This window comes from Maylandia zebra, unplaced genomic scaffold (genome assembly GCF_041146795.1).
Source record: "Maylandia zebra isolate NMK-2024a unplaced genomic scaffold, Mzebra_GT3a scaffold02, whole genome shotgun sequence".
NCBI classification, from domain to species: domain Eukaryota; kingdom Metazoa; phylum Chordata; class Actinopteri; order Cichliformes; family Cichlidae; genus Maylandia; species Maylandia zebra.
Genome location: NW_027490032.1, coordinates 2,180,454 through 2,203,884, shown reverse-complemented (window position 1 = coordinate 2,203,884; position 23,431 = coordinate 2,180,454). Strand labels below are relative to the sequence as shown.

The window sequence follows — 23,431 nt, the reverse complement described above, 5'->3', positions numbered from 1 at the left end:
AGGACTCAGATTGTGAGGACATAATGGGCTTGGATTTACATCATTATGAATGAAATGTGCTCTATTTGGAAGCAGCCGCCCCCCTCCCCTTTCAATGGGTTGTGTGTGAGACTTTAAATCATCAAACTGTAAATTATAAATTTTAAATTGTTATTGATCCCTTTACCCCGAGTCCTAAAGTGTATATTTATTTTCTTACTCTTCTTATATTTATTGTTTGTTTACTTGCACTGCTGTAACTGGAGCCTCGTCTCTCTATATACTGAACTGTATGTAGCGGAGATGACAATAAAGTTTACTTTGACTTCAGGGCTCTCGCACTCACTTTTCACGTATAGAATTTTGAAAAAACATAGTTTCAAATTATAAGTCTGCAGCCCCGCCCTTTCCTCCCTGTGTTGCAAGCAGCAGGTGCACCTTGCAAACGGAGGGCGCCCCTACTCTCAGCAAATGTGCGATAGAAAACCAATCGGTGTCTATGCCATCTCCAGTATGCGCTGGCTGATGTCAGGGCAGCATGAGTATGAGCAATTCTATTTTTTTGCCGATGCCCGTGATGCCGCCCCTCACCACGATGTTGCCCCGGGCAACCGCCCGTGTCACCCGTATCAAAAACCGCTACTGCGTCAACCGTTGTTTACAGCGCAGTCGGCCACAGTTTTTTTCTTTTACTTACTTCCGAAAAGAAAACGTCATTTATGCTATCCAATAGGCTACTGAACAAATTTAAACTTTCTAAAATCATGCAAAATTGCAAAATGCTTAGCTGTATCACTAATAAAACCTCTGTAACTTTGCTCTGCTTCACTTTAGCAGAATCAGGTAATGTTCAAATGTTAATGACTTTCTTTTGTTTTTGAATATTTATAAGGTTATCTGCTATAAAATCCCAGGCCAGGAAAATCGCCTTCATCTTTTTCTGTGTTTTTGACACAAAGGCATCTGCTGTGATGCTTACACCTTTGATTAAGTCTTGCAAGTGTCAGCTTTCTTTTTATAGATATAAAAATATGGAAATGTACTGATAGTTGATCAGAATTATAATATTTCTGACTGCGGCAAAATTTCACCGATTAAAATCGAATCGAATCAAATTGTGGATTGAAACTATTCAGGACCTTGTGAATCGGAATCTAATCAATTCTAGATATCAGTGACGATACCCAGCCCTAAACATGACTCAAGTGCGGGACCCAGGCAAAACAAAGCAGAGTAATCAGTTAAAACCTTAATTCAATCTGGAGATATTTACAAATAATTTAAACTGTGGCAAGTGACTAATTCAACTTGAACAAACACAAAACAAGAGTGATCTTTTGCATGGGCAAGAGTCTTGACTAAACACAAAGATCAGATTAACTTGAGTGAGTCCTGTCAGTAGCACATTAAGCTAGCCAATATTACTTTTTTTTTTAGATAACATCTGTGTAAAATAAAAATTGTAATCTCAAAAGACTGATAAAAGTTAGAAGACAAAGACATATACATGTATTCCTTTTCTTACAAGGTATCTTGACACCTTTTAAAAAATCCTACCCTGCAAAACTTTTTTTTTTTTTTTTTTACACCTGCTAAGTTATAATGGTTTTCCCTTTAACTTGCCTCCATAGCTCCATACAATTTCAGAAATTTTGTCCCCTCAATCAGCGTAGTATTGGTGGTTTTACATGAATCTTATTTAGTAAAGTTCAGGACTTCATATTCTTGTTGTCAGTTATCAGTAACTAATGTATTTTGGCTGGGCAGCACTGGGCAGCATGGAAGCATGGTACTTAACACTGTTGCATCACAGCAAGAAGGTCCTAAATTCATCTCCACCATCTACTGTATTTTTGTGCGGAGTTTGCATGTTCTCTCTGTGTTTTCACTGGTTCTCTTGTATACTCTGGCTTCCTCCCAGAATCCAAACACATGCAGTTAATGAGGTTAGGTTAACTGGTGATTCTAAACTGCCTGTGAATGTGAGTGCCAATAGATGTCTATGTATGTATATGTATATATATTTATGTATATGTATGTGTTAGGCCTACGACGGAGTGGCGACCCACCCTGTTCTCCCAATAAGGATAAGCACAAGAGAATGGATGGGTGAATAATTTAATTAGGAAAACCACTTTCCTAATTAGTCAGAATAAATTACTCTGAATTAAAGACTACTCCTGTTATATTATAAGTCCTTTCAGAGAAATTACCAGCAGTATTATATTACTGTGAATAATATATAATTTGTCACATCTATTGGCACTTAGCCATAACCAATTAAACTTCATTTTAAAGCTAATGTAAAGTTGTTTGGTTTGAATTCACAGGTTCTGGAGAGACAAAACTGACTATTGAGTCTAGCACCTTGTCGGTCCTCAATGACCTGCTGGCCAAAGTGTCCTATACCAGCACCATCTACCATATAAACACTGGAGACCTTGGTATGTGTCAAAAATGTGAAGAGCTATAACCCCCATTTTTAAATGACAATTGAATTTGCAAAATGTCGTGTGCATTTTACATTATCATTAAAAAATTTAAAATAACTGAAATAATGAGTCCTGAATTGCTTCTTTGTTATTTTTCTTCAAACAAAAGTCCCGCTTGTTCTGAACCTAAACAAATGTTATTTTTGTGTTCAGTCACTTTCCAGTTTGAAAACTATGAAGCCGTGTTTCCCATTACCATCCAGCAGCCTCATGTACCAGTCCTGTATGACATGGGAACAGGTAGAAGTGTACTCTTTATCAGGGGTCAAAAGCCAAGTCCATCCATCCATCCATCCATCTTCATCTGCTTTATCCGAGGCCGGGTCGCGGGGGCAGCAGCCTAAGCAAGCACCTTTTTTTGCTCCTCCTTGAATCGCTACCTTATCATGGTGGAGGGGTTTGTGTGTCCCAGGGATCCCAGGGGCTATGTTGGCTGGGGGCTTTTGCCCCCAGGTAGGGTCTCCCATGGCAAATTGGTCCTGGGTGAGGGACCAGACAAAGAGCGATTCAGAAGACCCTTATGAAAAAGATATCGAGGGAACAGTTTACCCTGCCCGGGATAGGGTTACCGGGGCCCCGCCCTGGAGCCAGGCCCGGGGAGGGTGCCCGAGGGCGAGCATCTGGTGGCCGGGCCTTAGTCCATGGGGCCCGGCCGGGCACAGTCCGAAGAGGAGACATGGGCCCATCCTCCCGCAGGCCCACCACCCGCAGGAGGCGCCATAGGGGTCGGGTGCATTGTGTGCCAAGTCCATATTCATTTAAATGCTTCTTTATTATTTGCATCTTGTTTATCATTGCATACAATTAAGAACATTAGCTATGTTGAGGCAGAATCACTGTCTCCTTCCATCATTGTCATTTTCTCATTAACTTACACTAGTGGACCCCCCCCCCAAAAAAAACAAACAAACAAACAAACAAACACTATACTCTCAAAACTCTTCTTCATTCCTAGTTGTTTCCACCTGAAACACTTTGCTTAGTTAAGAACTAGTAACTGATTAGTTAGAAATATCAGCCTAAAGATGTAGGAAATCCACAAGAATATAATAATTATGTCACAATGTTTGAAACGGACTCACGTGCAGACCAGGTATCCTTGGCAAAGAGAAAGTGCGTTTATTTACAGTGAGACACCAGGTGAGGATATATATACAGTGCAGCGGGGGAAAGGGTCCGGGGCTCCAGGGTCCAGGGAGAAACAGGGATTAATCCAATACACGCTCCCAGTGGGTTCCAAACACACACTCACTCGGGTCCAGGGCAGACCTATATACACACAGAGAAAGAAGTCCAGGTTAGGGATAGTCTCAAACTCACAGATACTGATTCAGGTTCAGGTTCAGGTTCAGGTTATGGTTCAGAGGGACTGACGCTGATGGCTCAACGATCCAGCGAAGGATGACACAGGTCCTTCATCATAAATAGTGCTCCAAATCAGCTGGGATTGGCTGCAGGTGTGACTGTGAGCACAGGTGCGTGGACCAGGGGTGGAAGCCCGTAATGAGCACTGCCCCAGCAGAGGAGAGAGAGTGCAAAGGAAAAACAAACAAAACATCTTGCCAAACACAGAGTCAGCCACTGAGGCACAGGGACCATGACAGTACCCCCCCTCAACGGGAGCCTCCCGGCGACCCACCAGGCGACCCACCAGGCTTACCCGGATGTGAACGGTGGAATTCCCGCAGCATCCGCTTATCCAAAATGGCCGCTCGCGGGACCCAAGAACGCTCCTCCATGCCATACCCCTGCCAATCCACTAGGTATTGAACACCACTCCCCCGGCAACGTGAGTCCATGATGCGGGTGCGAGTAGGCGGGCAAGCCATCCACAATCCGGGCAGGAGGCGGGGGCCTGGAAGGAGGGCACAGAGCGATAGGTTTGTAGCGTAAACGTATTCGATGGAACGTTAAGGACAATTTCCTACACAGCAAAACAAGACACGAGTAGGCAAAGTTCTTCTTCATGTTTCTCGTGCACGGGAGAGAACCGGACAAACGCCGTTCCTTCGCTTGACCCCAGTCGCTCTCGTCCGCTCCCCCGTAACACTGCTCTTTTAGTGAGGTTACATGAATATACATAGGTTCATTAACATATGATGTCTACATACAAACAAAGAGTACCTTGCCTGTGTGTGTGGTCAGAGTGTGACCCCATAAATGACTTCCTGCTGGTCTGGAAGTCCAGCAGTTCATCTAAACAAAAGGCACTTAGACTAAAACAGATAGATACATAATAATGTGTGGCACCCACAGGCAATGCCGCCCACAGTGCAGGTAGCAGGAAGAATGGAGGCAGGAACGGTCCTTCCATCTGAGGCTGAGAATTGACGGGACAGGGCGTCTGCTTTGATATTTCGGGATCCAGGTCCAGTGATCCAGTGAAAAACAGGGCCCACCTTGCTTGTCGGGCGTTGAGTCTTTTGGCAGATTGCAGGTAGGCCAGGTTTTTATGGTTAGTCTAAACGACAAAGAGTTGAGCCGTGCCCTCTAACCAGTGCCGCCACTCCTCCAAAGCGAGTTTTATTGCCAGCAGCTCTCGGTCTCCAACGTCGTAGTTTCGTTCCGCTGGGGATAGCTGGTGGGAGAAGAAAGCACATGGATGAAGTTTACCTGTCTGTTGCTGTGACAGCACGGCCCCCACACCTGAGTTAGAGGGGTCGACCTCGACCAATTCAATTCAATTCAATTCAATTTTATTTATATAGCGCCAAATCACAACAAAAGTCGCCTCAAGGCGCTTCATAGATACAGAGAAAAACACAACAATCATATGACCCCCTATGAGCAAGCACTTTGGCGAGAGTGGGAAGGAAAAACTCCCTTTTAACAGGAAGAAACCTCCGGCAGAACCAGGCTCAGGGAGGGGCGGCCATCTGCTGCAACCGGTTGGGGTGAGAGAAGGAAGACAGGATAAAAGACATGCTGTGGAAGAGAGACAGAGGTTAATAACAGAGATTCAATGCAGAGAGGTCTATTAATACATAGTGAGTGAGAAAGGTGACTGGAAAGGAAAAACTCAATGCATCATGGGAATCCCCTGGCAGCCTACATCTATTGCAGCATAACTGAGGGAGGATTCAGGGTCACCTGGTCCAGCCCTAACTATATGCTTTAGCAAAAAGGAAAGTTTGAAGCCTAATCTTAAAAGTAGAGATAGTGTCTGTCTCCCGAATCTAAACTGGAAGCTGGTTCCACAGAAGAGGGGCCTGAAAACTGAAGGCTCTCCCTCCCATTCTACTTTTAAATACTCTAGGAACAACAAGTAGGCCTGCAGAGCGAGAGCGAAGCGCTCTAATAGGGTGATATGGTACTACAAGGTCATTAAGATAAGATGGGGCCTGATTATTTAAGACCTTGTATGTGAGGAGCAGGATTTTGAATTCAATTCTGGATTTAACAGAAGCCAATGAAGGGAAGCCAAAACAGGAGAAATATGCTCTGTCTTTCTAGTCCCTGTCAGGACTCTTGCTGCAGCATTTTGGATTAGTTGAAGGCTTTTCAGCGAGTTTTTTGGACATCCTGATAATAATGAATTACAGTAGTCCAGCCTGGAAGTAATAAATGCATGAACTAGTTTTTCAGCGTCATGCTGAGACAGGATATTTCTAATTTTAGAGATGTTGCGCAAATGGAAGAAAGCAGTCTTACATATTTGTTTAATATGTGCGTTGAAGGACATGTCCTAGTCAAAAATGACTCCAAGGTTCCTCACCGCGTTACTGGAAGCCAAGGTAATGCCATCCAGAGTAAGAATCTGGTTAGATACCATATTTCTAATATTTTCAGGGCCAAGTACAATAACCTCAGTTTTATCTGAATTAAGAAGCAGAAAGTTAGCGGCCATCCAGGTCTTTATGTCTTTAAGACATTCCTGCAGTTTAACTAATTGGTGTGTGTCATCTGGCTTCATGGACAGATAGAGCTGGGTGTCATCAGCATAGCAGTGAAAATGTATGCTATGTCTTCTAATGATACTGCCTAAGGGAAGCATGTATAATGTAAACAGAATTGGTCCTAGCACCGAACCCTGTGGAACTCCATAATTAACCTCAGTGTGTGAAGAGGACTCTCCATTTACATGCACAAATTGGAGTCTATTAGATAGATATGATACAAACCACTGCAGTGCAGTACCTGTAATACCTACAGCATGTTCTAATCGCTCTAATAGGATATTATGGTCAACAGTATCGAACGCTGCACTGAGGTCTAGCAGGACAAGCACAGAGATGAGTCCACTGTCAGAGGCCATAAGAAGATCATTTGTAACCTTCACTAAAGCTGTTTCTGTGCTGTGATGAGCTCTGAAACCTGACTGAAACTCTTCAAATAAACCATTCCTCTGCAGATGATCTGTTAGCTGTTTGACAACTACTCTTTCAAGGATTTTTGATATGAAAGGAAGGTTGGAGATTGGCCTATAATTAGCTAAGACTGCTGGGTCTAGAGATGGCTTTTTGAGTAAAGGTTTAACTACAGCCAGCTTGAAGGCCTGTGGTACATAGCCGATTATTAGAGATAGGTTGATCATATTTAAGATTGAAGAATTAATTAATGGCAGGACTTCTTTGAGCAGTTTTGTAGGAATGGGGTCTAAAAGACACGTTGATGGTTTGGAGGAAGTAATTATTGAAGTTAACTCAGAAAGATCAATTGAAGAAAAAGAGTCTAACTTAACATCAATGGTACTAAGAGTAGCTCTAGATATTATTACATCTGTGGCAAATGGCAAGGCAAGGCAAATTTATTTGTATAGCACAATTCAACAACAAGGTGATTCAAAGTGCTTTACAGAGACATTAGAAACAAAAACAAATAAAAAGCATGATTTAAAATTGATTAAAACAAGCAAACAAACAAACTAACTAAACACACACATTCACATTCACACCTGTTCGCGCGATCTGAACCCTTATCATAAGGGGAGCTACCAGTCCTTCTGTGGACGAGCTAATTTCTATTTTAAATTCCCTGAATTTAAAATACTCTCTAGACCCAGTCTAGACCCAGCTGGGGAGCTACCTAGAGCTCTAAACCCACTTAACAAACAAACAAACAAAACAGTATATAAAATCAGTAGTTAATGTAAGTTTTGAAATTTAAGCTTAAAAGTGTGGATTTGGTGCTTTATTCAAATGCAACTGAGAATAGGTGAGTCTTCAACCTGGATTTAAATAAACTGAGTGTTTCAGCTGATCTGAGGCTTTCTGGGAGTTTGTTCCAGATATAAGGAGCATAAAAGCTGAATGCAGCTTCTCCGTGTCTGGTTCTGACTCTGGGAACTGATAAAAGACCTGATCCAGATGACCTGAGGGATCTGGAAGGTTCATACTGGGTCAGGAGGTCACTGATGTATTTTGGTCCTAAACCATTCAGAGCTTTATAGACCAGCATTAGAACTTTAAAGTCTATCCTCTGACGGAAGGGCAGCCAGTGTAAAGACCTCAGAGCTGGACTGATGTGGTCCACTTTTTTGGTCTTAGTGAGGACTCTTAGTGAGGACTCGAGCAGCAGATTATTGGTAATTTTTTCTCTAATGATAAAAATTTTATTTGTGAAGAAGTTCATGAAGTCATTACTAGTTAACGTTAAAGGGATGGTTGGCTCAAAAGAGCTCTGACTTTTTGTCAGCCTGGCTACAGTGCTGAAGAAAAACCTGGGGTTGTTCTCATTTACTTCAATCAGTGATGAATAGTAAGATGTTCTGGCTTTGCGGAGGGCTTTCTTATAAAGCAGCAAACTATTTCTCCAGGCTAAATGATGATCCTCTAGATTTGTGACACGCCATTTCCTCTCCAGATTACGAGTCATCTGCTTTAGGGTACGTGTTTGAGAATTATACCACGGAGTCAGGTACTTCTGATTTGAGGACTTAGTTTTCACAGGAGCTACAGTATCCAGAGTCGTACGTAGTGAGGAGGTGAAATTATTAACAAGATAATCGACCTCTGTTGGGGTAGCGTTCAGATAGCTGCTCTGCTCTGTGTTGGAACAGGGCATTGGAGATGATAACAGAGGGTGGATTATATTCTTAAACTTAGTTACAGTGCTTTCAGAAAGACATCTACTTTGATAAAGTCTACTCTTCACCGCTGTGTAATCAATTATTGTAAAAGTAAATGTTATCAGGAAATGATCAGACAGGAGAGGGTTTTCAGGAAACACTGTTAAATGTTCAGTTTCTATGCCATATGTTAAAACAAGATCTAGAGCAGGGGTGCTCAATCCCAGTCCTCGAGAGCTACTGTCCTGCAGCTTTTAGATGCATCCTTGTTCCGACACAGCTGAATCAAATGAATGGCTTGTTATCAGGCCTTTTCCAAACTTGATGGCATGCTGAAGAGGTAATCAAACATTTGATTCAGCTGTGTTGGAGTAGGGATGCATCTAAAAGCTGCAGGACAGTAGCTCTCGAGGACTGGGATTGAGCACCCCTGATCTAGAGTGTGATTAAAGTGGTGGGTGGGTTCTTTTACATTTTGAGAGAAACCAATTGAATCTAATAACAGATTAAATGCCATGTTGAGGCTGTTATTTTTTGCATCTACATGGATGTTAAAATCACCGACAATAATTATTTTATCTGAGCTCAGAACTAAATTAGATATAAAGTCTGAGAAATCAGACAGAAACTCTGTGTAAGGCCCAGGTGGACGATAGATGATAACAAGTAAGACTGGTTTCTGAGTTTCACAGCTGGGGTGGACAATGTTAAGCATCAGGCTTTCAAATGAATTAAAAGTCTGTCTTGGTCTTTCATTAATTAATAGGCTGGTGTGAAAAATTGCTGCCACACCGCCCCCTCGGGCTGTGCTTCGAGATTTCTGGTTGTTAGAATGACTCGGGGGTGTTGATTCATTTAAACTAACATAATCATCCTGCTGCAACCAGGTTTCTGTAAGGCAGAGTAAATCAATTTGTTGATCAATTATTAAGTCATGTACTAACCGAGACTTGGAGGAGAGAGACCTAATATTTAATAATCCACATTTCACTGTTTTACTGTTTGGTTCAGATGTGGATACTGTATTGTTCTTTCTTTGTAATTGTTTATGTTTAAGTTGTTTGTTGCTGGTTTTTAGTTTGTTTTTTGTCTTTTTGGAAGCTGACACAGTCTCTATGGAGATGGGTTTTTGGGGGGGTAGCAGGAGGAGAGAAGCTGCAGAGAGGCGTGTAAGACTGCAACTCTGCTTCCTGGTCCCAACTCTGGATAGTCATATTTTGGGGGGTTTAATAAATTTGTCCATATTTCTAGAAATGAGAGCTGCTCCATCCAAAGTGGGATGGATGCCGTCTCTCCTAACAAGACCAGGTTTCCTCCAGAAGGTTTGCCAATTCTCTATGAAGCCCACATCGTTTCTGGGACACCACTCAGACAGCCAGCAATTTAAGGAGAACATGCGGCTAAACATGTCACTCCTGGGGCCTGTTCTTCGTACCTCGCTAAGTAAGTTAGCTGGATTTGATTGTTGACGATTTCGCGTGATCTTGGATCGATCGCGGCCACGCAGGTATGTCCGCTTCATTTATACGAAAGCAACAGCAATATTCCACCACTGTTTCACCATAAATAAATAACATCAATGTAACTAAAGATAATGCAGCACTTGATCCTTTTATTGATGTCACACAGATACATACAGGTCATTTCCTAAAAAAGGGAAATGTACTATTAACATTCTATTACATGTATGTGATTATTACAGATGTAATTCATATTTTAGAGTAGTAATTGTAAATTACTTCGTGTAATCAAGATGAGAGACCACGGCTATAAAAGCGAAGGTGGATTTGGGAAGTCTGTCGCAGCCATGTCCTGTCCGTATACGCGAGCCACCCATTGCGGAAGGTGCAAGATTGATAAGGAGAGTCCTCAGAATCCAGCGTATATTGCGGGATAGACAGGATCCTTTAGCTCAGCGCGACAGTGTGCTCATTGAGAGATATCGATATTCCCGTGAGGGTATTATTCACTTAACCAACTTGTTGACGAGGGGGTGCAGGACCACCACCTGTCTTTTTTTTTGCTCTGCCCTTTTCTTGGTTGCTGTTATGAACAAACAAACAGATTATTTCAGGGTCTCTTTCCAAGAGACGAAAAGCAATATAAGTGATAAACATTACCATTCTGTAGAATATTCTTATATTTCACTTTTACTTGTTCCCATGTTCTAGTGGGTCCTGTTGTGGCTCTAATGTGAAAGGGGATATAATATAACATATTTTAATATAATGTAATATAATATTGGATAATATAGTGTAATATAATAAATCTATAAATAAATAATAAAGTGACTGAATAGTGGTATTGTCATGCGCTTTGGGTGCCTTGAAAAGCGCTATATAAACCCACTCCATTATTATTGTTATTATTAAATTACTTACGAGTTTAATTTGTCAGCAACTTTCTGCCAGCCCTCTCTCCTTGCTTTTGCAGCCTTTGCAGTGTTCCCTTGCGTTTTAATTAAACTCTGAAACTCCTGAAATCCCGCACTCAAGAGTTCTTGCTCTGCTGCCGGAAAATACCGAGCGCGCCCCTTCGACATTTTCGCCGACCAATCAGCGGGTTGCCGATCAATGTTTCTACTATCGATGCGTAGCCCCTTTTACGACACCCAGTGATGTCACATTACTGCGTCCAGCTGTACTAATCGTCAACAACAGGTGTGTTCGGGGAACCGGATTAGCGAGCTCACGGTTAGCGCGATGGTTTGGTCTTGGATGTGTCATTTGATCTTGGATGTAGTAAGCGACGTATGAAGAACGGGCCCCTGGTCTGATTGGGGAGGGGACCAGAGAAAACTACAGAGTCCGACATTGTTTTGGCAAAGTTGCACACCGATTCAATATTGATTTTAGTGATTTCCGATTGGCGTAACCGGCTGTCATTACTGCCGACGTGAATTATGATCTTACTGAATTTACGTTTACCCTTAGCCAGCAGTTTTAAATTTCCTTCATTGTCGCCTGCTCTGGCCCCTGGAAGACAATTGACTATGGTTGCCGGTGTCTCTAGCTTCACATGTCTGAGAACAGAATCGCCAATTACCAGAGTTTGACCCCCAGCGGGTGTGTCGCCGAGTGGGGAAAAACGGTTAGACACATGAATGGTGGTGTACCTGGGGCTTCTGTTTAGGACTATGCTTCCTCCTCACCGTGACCCAGCCTCCCTCTTTCCCCAGCTGCTTGGGATCTGCCGGGGAACAGCTAGCGGGGCCTATGCTACGAATGAAGGGTGCGAAGCCAAGTCTCCAATTCAGTAATCCTGGCCTCCAGCTGCAAATATGCTACATTTGTTACAGATATCATTACTGCTAAAGGAGGCCGAGGAGTAACTAAACATCTGACCCAATGAGTAAGAAAGTGCAGGAGGGACAGGTGAAGTAGCCATGGTGCTAATGAGTCGAGTTTCTTAAAATGACTAGTCCCAGTAACAAAGGCGCTTGTCGACTTAGAAATTGAGGGAAACTCACAACAGACCTGGCAGAACATCATGTTATTTAGCTCGTCATATTCCAGCCACATAAATTATTTTGTCCATGAAATCAAAAAAGCTGTGCTTTCCTTTTGCCTCATAGTCTGAGTTGTCATAACTTTTCCGATTTGTGGTAAGCTTTTCTTTGGCTGCCCCTTCTTCACCCTGACCTGTCTTGTTTGGCTCTGCAGAACTAAAATACCTGTGTAAATCCATCTGCTTTTACACACATACTTACATAATGATCAGCAAGTCTCTGCACGATCAACCTCTATCACATTTAAGCTTGCTGCAGGAGATTTCACTTGTCATGTTTGATAGTAAGCTAACGATTGATAAGAAGATGCCAAAGGAATTGGTGCGCAATTAATCTGTGACTTACCAATCAGTGCTGCCACTCTCTATACACAGTTAACATATTTCCAATGTAACATACGAAATAAAAAAAACCCTCACTATAGGGTTTGACAAAGTCTTTCAGTTACAATGTTCCTATTACATATTATTATTATTATTATTATTATTATTATTATTATAATTAATAAAAAGAATCTGTTTATTGTATAAGATTAAAATAAAATGATAAACTTTAAGGGAAATGTTTACTGAGGTTATAAATCAAGTGAGCATAAGGGTAATGTTTTGAGACTTTATTACCAGTGTTGGGAAGGTTACTTTTAAAAAGTATTCCCACTACAGTTTACAGAATACATGCTCCAAAATGTATTTTGTAACGTATTCTGTTACATTACTCAATGAGAGCAACGTATTTTGAATACTTTGGATTATATTAATATATTATCAAGCTTTTTACAACTACATGAATGAACTATTGCTGTGTGATTTCTAATTTTTAATGAAGGATACTCACCATACCAACACCAACTAGATTTTTAAATCTTAATATAAAATGTGGCCACTTTTTTTTTTTTTTTTTGGGGGGGGGGGGGGGATAATGCAATGGAATAATGCAAACTAAAACTACATAATAATTTCACAATCTTTAATTAGGGGTATAACATGGCATAAGATAATATAATAATCTCACAGTGCCCACAACTTAATATTTTGTTGCACAACCTTTTGAGGCAATCCCTGCAATCAAACAATTCCTGTAACTGTCAATGAGACTTCTGCACCTCTCAGCAGGTATTTTGGCCCACTCCTCATGAGCAAACTGCTCCAGTATTTTCTGGTTTAAAAGGTGCCTTTTGCAGACTACATGTTTCAGCTCCTTCCAAAGATCCTCAATGGGATTGAGGTCAGCGCTCACAGAAGACCACTTTAAAATAGTCCACTGTTTTCCTCTTAGCCATGGGTGTTTTTAGCTGTGTGTTTTGGGTCATTGTCCTGTTGACCTGCGACTGAGACCAAGCTTCCTGACACTGGCCAGCACATTTCTCTCTAGAATCCCTTTTTTTTTTTTTTTAAGTGACATCAGAAAAAGCAGCATGTGACATCACGTGATGGCGGAGCTTCAGTTCATCCTTTGTCATTTTTTCTTTTTTTTTTTTTTTTAATAGGACAGGGGGAGAGAAAGAAAGAAAACCAAAGGGGAGAAGAGACGGTGAGAAGGGGGGGAAGAGAGAAAAGAACAAACAACAAAAAAAAAACTCCTGGGTCACCTGTATGGAGAAAAAAAAACAAACAAACAGAGGAGACAGCAAACAACAAAGAGCAACATAATAATAGAAAAAAAAAGCACCATCACAATAAACTACCTAGTCATAAATATCAATAGTTACTAAATAATAGACGATATTGTTCAGCACACAAGATAGACAGCGCACAGTGTGCTTTGAGGCAGCAGCCAAGAAAGCTGTAGTCCGTGTCTGTGAATACCCATCTGTACACCTGTGTGCATACCTGTGTGGATCAGCATGCTTGCATTCCAAAGGTTTCTCCATGTAATGATCTGTTAGGGAGTGTGGGGAGCCACAGCCCTGTCCTTTATGGTATCAAGCGGGTATGGAGGAGATCAAAACTCCAGACATCCAGAGGCCCCCAGAATACAAGAGACCAGGGAAGACCCACAGAGGGGCAGCTGCGCCACTGTCCCAGTAAGAGCTAAGGAGAGTCTCAGATGAGGGCTCATTCAGCAGCTGCGGAGCAGAAGCCAGGGGGAGTTGCAGTGATGCGCCTGTGGGCTCCGCCGGCAGCCAGCTGTGCCTGAGTGACCGAGCCCCAGGCCGAGAGGCTGGGGGCACCCCACCTCTCTAGAATCCCTTAATAGTCTTGAGATTTCATTATACCCTGCACAGATTCAAGACACCCTGTGCCAGATGCAGCAAAACAGCCCCAGAACATAACCGAGCCTCCCCCAGGTTTCACAGTTGGGACAGTGTTCTTTTGTTGATATGCTTCTTTTTTTCCATCTGTGAACATAGAGCTGATGTGCCTTGGCAAAAAGTTCAATTTTGGTCTCATCTGTCCACAGGGCATTCTCCCAGAAGATTTGTAGCTTGTCAACATGTAGTTTGGCATACTCCAGTCTGGCTTTTTTATGATTTGTTTTCATCATTGGTGTCCTCCTTGGTCGTCTCCCATGTAGCCCACTTTGTCTCAAAAAGTGACGAATGGTGCACTGATGTTTCTTGCGCATGAAGTTCAGCTTGGATGTCTTTAGAAGTCTTCCTGGGCTTTTTTGTTACCATTTGGATTATCCGTCTCTTTGATCTGTCATCAATTTTCTCCTGCGGCCACGTCCAGGGAGGTTGGCTACAGTCCCATGGATCTTAAATTTCTGAATAACATGTGCACCTGTAGTCACAGGAACATCCAGCTGCTCAGAGATGGTCTTATATCATTTACCTTTAACATGCTTATGATTATCTTTCTAATCTCCTGAGACAAATCTTTCTTTTGCTTCCTCTGGTCCATGTTGAGTGTGGTACACAACATGTCACAAAACAACACAGTGATTACCTGGAGTCCTATATATATATGCCTACTGACTGATTACAAGATTATAGACACCTGTGATGCTGATTAGTGGACACACCTTGGATTAACATGCCCCTTTGGTCACATTATTTCCATTCTTTTCTAGGGGTACCATCATTTTTGTCCAGGCCTGTTTCATGCATTTATTTTTTAAGTAATTCACTTGAAGCATGGTTGTGTCACGGCTGGGGCAGCGGTTGTGTCACGGCTGGGGCAGCAGTCGTGTGGTTGAATGAATGAGGATCCAAGATGCAGATGGCAGTGGAGATGTGAGTGGAGCTTGATTTACAGTGAAAATAACAAAGGTGAGGACAGAACTGAACATAAACCTAAACTGGGAAAAACTAACAAACAAACCTGAAAACATAAGGACACCGGGAGATATACAGAGATGGCAGATGAAGAAGGCTGGGCAGAGAGACGCGGAGAAACACTGAATTAACACGGAGTCACACAGAGGATTTACTGAGAAGCACAGACGATGCAACGAGGAACACAGGCAGACACACACTATAAATACACAGAAGGTAATGAGGGAATGGCACACAGGAGGGGAATACAGCTGAACCTAGTTCACCAGACGAGACACAAACCTTCAAAGTAAAACAGGAAACAAACAGTCTGTTTTACAACACAAACACAGGGACACGAACAGCGCAAAGAGGACAGACACAGGTAAGGCTGATAAAACACTAAACTCCAGGTTCAACCCTAAACTAATACAAAATCACAATTAACACAAAACACATGGTGAAATCCAAAGGAAACAAAACGCTGGGTCAAAATGACCAAGGCTCATGACAGGTTTAAAAGCAGGGTTTGACTGTCATTGTTTAATATTTATAGATTTTTTATTTATTATTACTTTTGTCAGATTAAAGTTATTTCTTTGACCATTGTGAGTTTTTTGATTGACCAAAGGTTACCAACTATTTTGTCAACAAAGTAACTGTATTCTCAATATCGCCTTTTTAAACGGTAACTGTAACGGAATACAGTTACTGATATTTTGTATTTTAAATACATAACGCTGGTACATATACTCCCCAACACTGTTGAATACATTAGATTTTTTTTAAACCGGAGAATGCACCCACTGCTGGTTATTAGAAGGAATGCACATTTAATTTAGTTTGAATGATTCAGAAATGATTCAGGGCTTTCGCTTTGGTGGCCTCAGAATCTCATCTCTGATTTTGCGGATGATGTGGTTCTGTTGGCTTCATCGGGTGAGGGCCTCCAGCTCGCACTGGAACGGTTTGCAGCCGAGTGTGAAGCAGCGGGAATGAGGATCAGCACCTCCAAATCTGAGGCCATGGTTCTCAGCCGGAAAAGGGTGGAGTGCCCACTCCGGGTCGGGGATGAGTTCCTGCCCCAAGTGGAGGAGTTCAAGTATCTCGGGGTCTTGTTCGCGAGTGATGGGAGAAGGGAGCCGGAGATCGACAGACAGATTGGGGCTGCAGCTGCAGTAATGCGGACGCTGCACCGGTCCGTCGTGGTGAAGAGGGAGCTGAGTGTAAAAGCGAAGCTCTCAATTTACCGTTCGATCTACGTCCCTACCCTCACCTATGGCCACGAGCTGTGGCTAGTGACCGAAAGAACGAGATCGCGGATACAAGCGGCAGAAATGAGCTTCCTCCGAAGGGTGGCTGGCCTCTCCCTTAGAGATAGGGTGAGAAGTTCGGCCATCCGGGAGGGGCTCAGAGTAGAGCAGCTGCACATCGAAAGGAGCCAGCTGAGGTGGTTTGGGCATCTGACAAGGATGCCCCCTGGGAGCCTCCTGGGTGAGGTGTTCCAGGCATGTCCCACTGGGAGGAGGCCCCGGGGCAGACCCAGGACACGCTGGAGAGATTATATCTCTCGGCTGGCCTGGGAATGCCTTGGTGTTCCCCCGGATAAGCTGGAGGAGGTGGCTGGGGGGAGGGAGGTCTGGGCCTCTTTGCTTAGGCTGCTGCCCCCGCAACCCAGCCTCGGATAAAGCGGATGAAGATGGATGGATGATTCAGAAATCTAATGCTACTCTGTGCCATTACTAGTAATCCATCTTTTATAACAATATTCTCTGTATACTTCTGTTTGTTAGATATCAGCTCTCAAGTTACCATTGTCACAAAGACCTTCCTGCGCTACAAACAACTGAGGGTGTTGTTGGATAGTATCCGGACATTCTATAGTAACATAAAAGTGATTATTGCAGATGACAGCTTAGAACCAGAGAGCATTACTGGAGAAAACATCCAGCATTACATCATGCCTCCAGCACAGGTATGGACATGCAATAATTTCATGATTTATGAGTATTTAGCAATATTTTGGACTAAAATTACATTTATAGAACATAAGATATGCAATTGTCGATTCAATTTATGGAAGATTTATCAAGTACAATTTCAGTTAAACCATCAAACCAGGTACCATTCCAATATATGAATTTGGAATGTTTTTTTTTTCCTCAGGGCTGGTTTGCAGGCAGAAATCTGGCTGTGTCACAGGTTACCACCAAGTACTTCTTGTGGGTGGATGATGACTTTTTGTTTTCTGAGAAGACAAAGATAGAGAAACTTGTGGAGGTGATGGAGGCAGTCCCAGAACTAGATATGGTAAGGATAAAATAGCTTGTGTTGGATCGTTCAGTTTGTTTTAACTGGTTTAAGTAGAACTGTAACAGCTACAGTAGTAGGCTGATGACCCTAACGTTGTACTTTTAGAATATGCAGCCTTTGTTGTTCACCTAGGTTTTTGTATTCAGGTGGCAAAAACTAACAATTCTAACTGACACAGAGAAAAATTATTTTCAAGATTCAAGAATTAGGGTGAAGGGGTTGGGATGGTATTTTTACAGGTGATACCGTACACTTAATGAGTTAAAAAAGAAGGGGAAAAGAGGAAGAGAGCTGAGTATGTAACAAACTGAGATGGTCTTTTGTTTTCAAAAGTAATTTAAGATTATTCTTCTCAATCACCAGGTTTGAACATCTGTTACATCTGTTTAGGGTTGACTTTATAATGAGTTGTTTGGTTTTTCTCTAATTAGGTTGGTGGGTCAGTGCAAGGGAACAAGTTTCACTTTTCTATTCTGTATGAGGAAGGAGATGAAAACGAAGGTGGCTGCCTCTACAGGGAGTCTGGTGGTAAATTCCATTCCCTTCCTAGTTACCCACAATGCCATTTGGCCAGTGGAGTGGTCAACTTCTTCCTGGCTCGTACAGATGCCATGCAGAGGGTGAGATGTGACCCGAAGCTCCAGCGAGTAGCACATTCAGGTAAGTCCAGATCTCAAAACAGTTTACATTGAAAATTGCAGTATAATTTTTTGTCAAATGGCAAATCTCTCTTTCTGACTTTAGAGTTCTTCATGGATGGCATGGGCTCTTTGATGGTTGCCTCATGTGGTGATGTGACAATTGACCATCAACCTAAAACAGAAGAAAACCGTAATCCTACCTACAACAAATTCAGAAGCCCTGGAAGAAATGATGCAGAATTCAAACTGCAGCTTCACTTTTTCAAAAACTACCTTAAGTGCATTAGATATGGATAGAAGACTATAAACGAGCATAAGGGTCAGTTGTTGTCATACATGTTGCACTTCATCTGAACATTTTCTTATCTTTCATTTTTATTGTTTTGTCATTGTTCCAGAATTGACAGAGCTTGGGATTATAAGTGAAAATAGCTATTTTGTGGCTTTCTGTTGGGTTTTATTGTTCCTGATTAGATTTTTTATTTATTCTATAGAAAGTTTGATGTCTTATGCTATTGTTAATAAGGTTAGGGTTGTCAGTGTTGACATTGTGGAGGACTATAAATACCTTGGAGTACACATTGACAATAAACTGGACTGGGCTAAAAACACCACAGCACTTTACAGGAAGGGCCAGAGTCGTCTCTATTTTTTGAGGCGACTGAGGTCCTTCAACATCTGCCAGAAAATGCTGAGGATTTTCTATGAGTCTGTTGTGGCCAGTGCGATCCTCTATGCTGTTGCATGCTGGGGGAGCAGGCTGAGGGTCGCAGATGCCAACAGACTTAATAAACTGATCCGTAAGGCCAGCAATGTTGTGGGGATGGAGCTGGACTCCCTCAAGGTGGTGTCGGAGAGGCGGATGCTGTCCAAGATAAAGACAATGTTGGATAACACCTCCCACCCACTCCATGACATGTTGGTCAGTCACAGGAGCTCGTTCAGTGAGAGACTGAGATTACCGAAAAGCACCACTGAACGACACAGGAAATCATTCCTGCCTGTGGCCATCTCCCTGTACAACGCATCCACTTAACACACTGTTTGCTGCTACAACTACACATGTTTCTTTTCCAAATATTTATTTATAAGTGACTTATGTATGTATGTATGTATATATATGTATATATTGTACTATTCTTAGTTAGCGTATTGTCTGTCTTGTCTTAATGTTGGTTTAAAATGGAGCACTGTAACAAAAAATAATTTCCCCCAGGGATCAATAAAGTATTCTGATTCTGATTCTGATTTAATCTAGTATATTGAACTTTTATTGTTCTGTTTTCTGCACTATTTCTTTTTCTTCAATATATCAATGCTTTTGTTGCTAGCAGATAGTCATAATCACCCATAGTTTGCATGGATCACACAAACACTTACTATTTACTCTCTGGACATAAAAAATGAAAACCAAAAATATGTGACACAAATCAGAAATGAATAAAGCTCACTTTTAAAGAACTCTTCATAATTTCAGTACTGTTTAAATAGTAAATGGCAAGTGCTTCTGGTCACTGTCATACAAAAAATGCATACAAAATATGTGGAATTCGGAATCCTGCTAGGGACGAAAGCAATAGTAAATGGTAAATGGCCTGGATTTGTATAGCGCTTTACTTAGTCCCTAAGGACCTTTAGACTGCTTTACACAACATTCAGTCCAAGGGCGTAGATTTGGGATGGACGGAAGGGACATGTCCCCACCAATCATTTGATCTATTCGAGTAAAGAAAATCAAGAAAGAGAAGAAGAAACGATCTGTCAACGTCTCATTCACCCAGCGGTGCAGAAAGAGTTAAATTACGTCCTCTACTGGAGTCCTACCTCATGTGACAAATATGGCCAATGTGATTGGCTATGCCTTTCAGGGAGTTCTGTTTAGTTTTAGCAGCGGCAAGCCTGCGCTGCGAGGAGGAGAGGAGGATGGCAGTGCAAAGGAAGAACTTGGATATATAAGTATTTTTCAAAGAAACCTGTAAGTCACTTAAAGCCAAATTAACTCATAAAATGTGTCCGTCATAATAACGTTACAGACTATGCTAGGCTTTGGCTCACATCAGTCTCAAATTGTATGTAACCATGAATAATGTGTTTTGTAAACTAACTGCACAACATGCAGCACTGTTAGTTCTCTCAGTCTCAGAGCAGCATTTCTAATTTTGATTGAAACTGTCAGAGAAAACGGCAGCCTCGAGCGAGCCAGGATATTAGTTTACAGAGGCTGTTAAAATTATATGTCTAACGTTAAAATGTTGGTGACACAATAATTTCATCCTAATGGCACTGACATATTCATAGGTAAATTTTTGAGACAGTCATGATTTTGCAAATATCCACCTTGTAGTGCAGTTTGCACAAATTGTTTTAAAAATGCACTCACCCTACAAACGTTACTGATGAGTCAAGATCTGCACAAACTGACAGAAACACTGAAGCAGCTCCACATTTTATTCTTATTGTCATGTATGACCTATTTGTCCAGTGGCGTGTCTAGAAAATTTTTGTTGGGGGGGGGGGGGGGGGGGGGCAGGTGCACAGATTTGGAGAAGGGTGGAAGATGTAATTGGCAGAGAATGTTTAAAAAAAATTCTACCAACCATTAACCATAATTCAATATCCCTATAAACCTAATAACCGAATGTGCTTTTAACTCTTATTAGAATGAGACTTTAACCACTACGATGCAAAGTTTTTAGATACTGCGTTGATAAAGTACAAGAGATACAATCAGTGCTTTGTCAGTGTTTACTCAGCATTCAAGGACATCAATATTTGCATAGTATTTTTACTGACATGTAGTGCACATATGTTTTGGGAAAAACATTTTTTAATATTAAGATACGAACATTTGTAACAAACAATTGACAAATTAGCCAGTTCCAATGTAAAACTTTCTCTGCCTGTTAAAAAAAGAAGATAATCTTCTCACAAACTGGTGTTTGATTTTGAAACAGGAAAAAAGTGGGGAAACAAATGAAAAGACTAAAATTTGAATAAAACCTGAAAGCAAGTAAATACTTTCTATGCTGCCTTATGGTAAACTTTGGTAATATTGATCAAGAACAACACTGGCTGATGATGAAATACAGTCAGCTGGCATGGTGACACTGCCAGTATTAACCTGCAGGGCTGGACTGGGACAAAAAAATTGGGCATTTTTACTACAGACCGACCCACCAGGTAGTAAAGCCATAAAGACTTTGATTGAAAACAAACCCTGTTGTGACAGTGATGTACACTGTCTTGTTGGTATATGTATGATTTCTATTCATTTTACGTCAGATAAAAACTTTGGTTGTAAGATTTAGATAATTATTTAATAAAAGCTAGATATTTTAAATGAGAATAAGAAAGAAAAGTATTTCTTTGTGCCCACCTCTCCCTGTTAATGCCCTACCTGGCCCCCTGGCAAAACTTTGCTAGATCCGCCCCTGCACAGTTACCAGCTGTCAGCTACATAAAAAAGGATCCTGGTGTTATTTGTCTCTCAGAAACAGTTCATAACTTCAACTCATTCATGTCACCTAAAAGGTAAACCTGTTTCTCCATCACCTGTTCTGCTCTGATGATTCAGTAAGGACATCTCCTGGTTTCATCTTCATGTTTCCCTCTCACCACATATCCAAACCGATTTCATGACCAGCAGCTTTACAGCTGTGGCTCCAGCAAACATCAGCTGATACTAGAAATTAATATTAAATACATTCTAACAACAGCTGATCAAGCTTAAACGTGCTGCTGTTGTTTAGCGCGACATCTGCTGGTTTCCTCTTACTGGCGCAAAGTGGGCGATAAATAAATGAGAGAGAAAAGCCAATCAGTAAATTTACATCAGCTGATGTAAATTGTTTCATTAGTGCATATTTGACAATGAATCTGAATTGACACGTCTCACTTTTTATATGGCACAAATCAATTTGTTATTTTATCAGGTGACAATATGGGGCGATCGTGGCTCAAGAGTTGGGAGTTCGCCTTGTAATCGGAAGGTTGCCGGTTCGAGCCCCGGCTTGGACAGTCTCGGTCGTTGTGTCCTTGGGCAAGACACTTCACCCGTTGCCTACTGGTGGTGGTCAGAGGGCCCGGTGGCGCCAGTGTCCGGCAGCCTCGCCTCTGTCAGTGCGCCCCAGGGTGGCTGTGGCTACATTGTAGCTTGCCATCACCAGTGTGTGAATGGGTGGATGAATGGGTGGATGACAGGTTGTGTAAAGCGCTTTGGGGTCCTTAGGGACTAGAAAAGCGCTATACAAATACAGGCCATTTACCATTTTACCATTTACAATATGTCCTAGTGCAGTCAGAGGGGAAGAGCCAGGGCCAAAGGTGAGGCACATCAAGCACAGAATAATAATTGTAATCTGAGGATAAAACGCATGTACTGAGGCTGAAAGAAGCTTCAGTGCTCTCAGAAGACTAAAAAGATGGCTAAGGTTAACAATGACTCAAATGAGATTAAACAATGCTGCTGTATGTCCACCAGGAGAGACTGGACAGTATAGATGTAAAATATATGTGTCAGCAGTTTATCTCAGTTAATGAGAGGGGCAGGTATGTGTTTGGCTCCTTCACACAGTGGACATTGAGTTGTTGTGTGGGACACCAGTAGTCCATGTCTGTTGCTGTAACAGTAGTTCATGTTTAGAATAGAAAATCTCAGCTCATTGATTTGATCGGGGCAATAGTGCCTAAAATGTTGCATCATTTTGCTGAGAGATCTTTTACTTTGTGGTCATCTTAGATGAGTAGTTTTATGGACAAAAACCAGCAGGTCATTCAGTGTTCCCTTAGTGCCAAAATATAACACATGTTGGTGTAACTGAAGTAATGTTGTGAAGTCCTTAAAGTCATATTCTTTTATTGTCATGACTGTATTTGAAGCTATTTTTATTTTTGTATGATACCTGATATGGATTATGGCTGAAGTAAACTAAAGCCTAAAATACTTAGTCATTTATTTAATAGTAAATTAACATTATATAATTCACATATAAAACTATGAATTGTGATTTTAAATGGTTTAAAAGCACGTAGAATAGCATGTATATTTCTCCTCTTTTTTATTAAGAAGCAAAATCAAAAAGGAAAAAAAAAAAAGAAACAGGGCAGAGTTCGGTGGTTGAATCATCCGTCCCCACCAATGCCAAAACCAAATCTACGTCCTTGATTCAGTCATTCACACACAGATGATGGCTAGCTACATTGTAGCCACAGCTGCCCTGGGGCACACTGACCACCAGTAGGTAACGGGTGAAGTGTCTTGCCCAAGGACACAACAACCGACACTTTTCCACGTAT

At 41.7% G+C, this 23,431-nt stretch overlaps 1 protein-coding gene across 1 annotated transcript; it reads left to right on the top strand.

The window, feature by feature from the left end:
• The first annotated feature begins 1,765 nt into the window (after window positions 1–1,765).
• LOC112431557 (beta-1,4 N-acetylgalactosaminyltransferase 2-like) lies at window positions 1,766–19,352 on the top strand. Its single transcript, XM_076880941.1, has 7 exons — window positions 1,766–1,826; window positions 2,289–2,423; window positions 2,625–2,711; window positions 16,976–17,157; window positions 17,349–17,492; window positions 17,927–18,155; window positions 18,240–19,352. Exons 1-7 carry the CDS (start codon window positions 1,766–1,768, stop codon window positions 18,431–18,433), a joined length of 1,032 nt encoding a protein of 343 aa, XP_076737056.1. The 3' UTR covers window positions 18,434–19,352.
• Window positions 19,353–23,431: the final 4,079 nt, after the last annotated feature.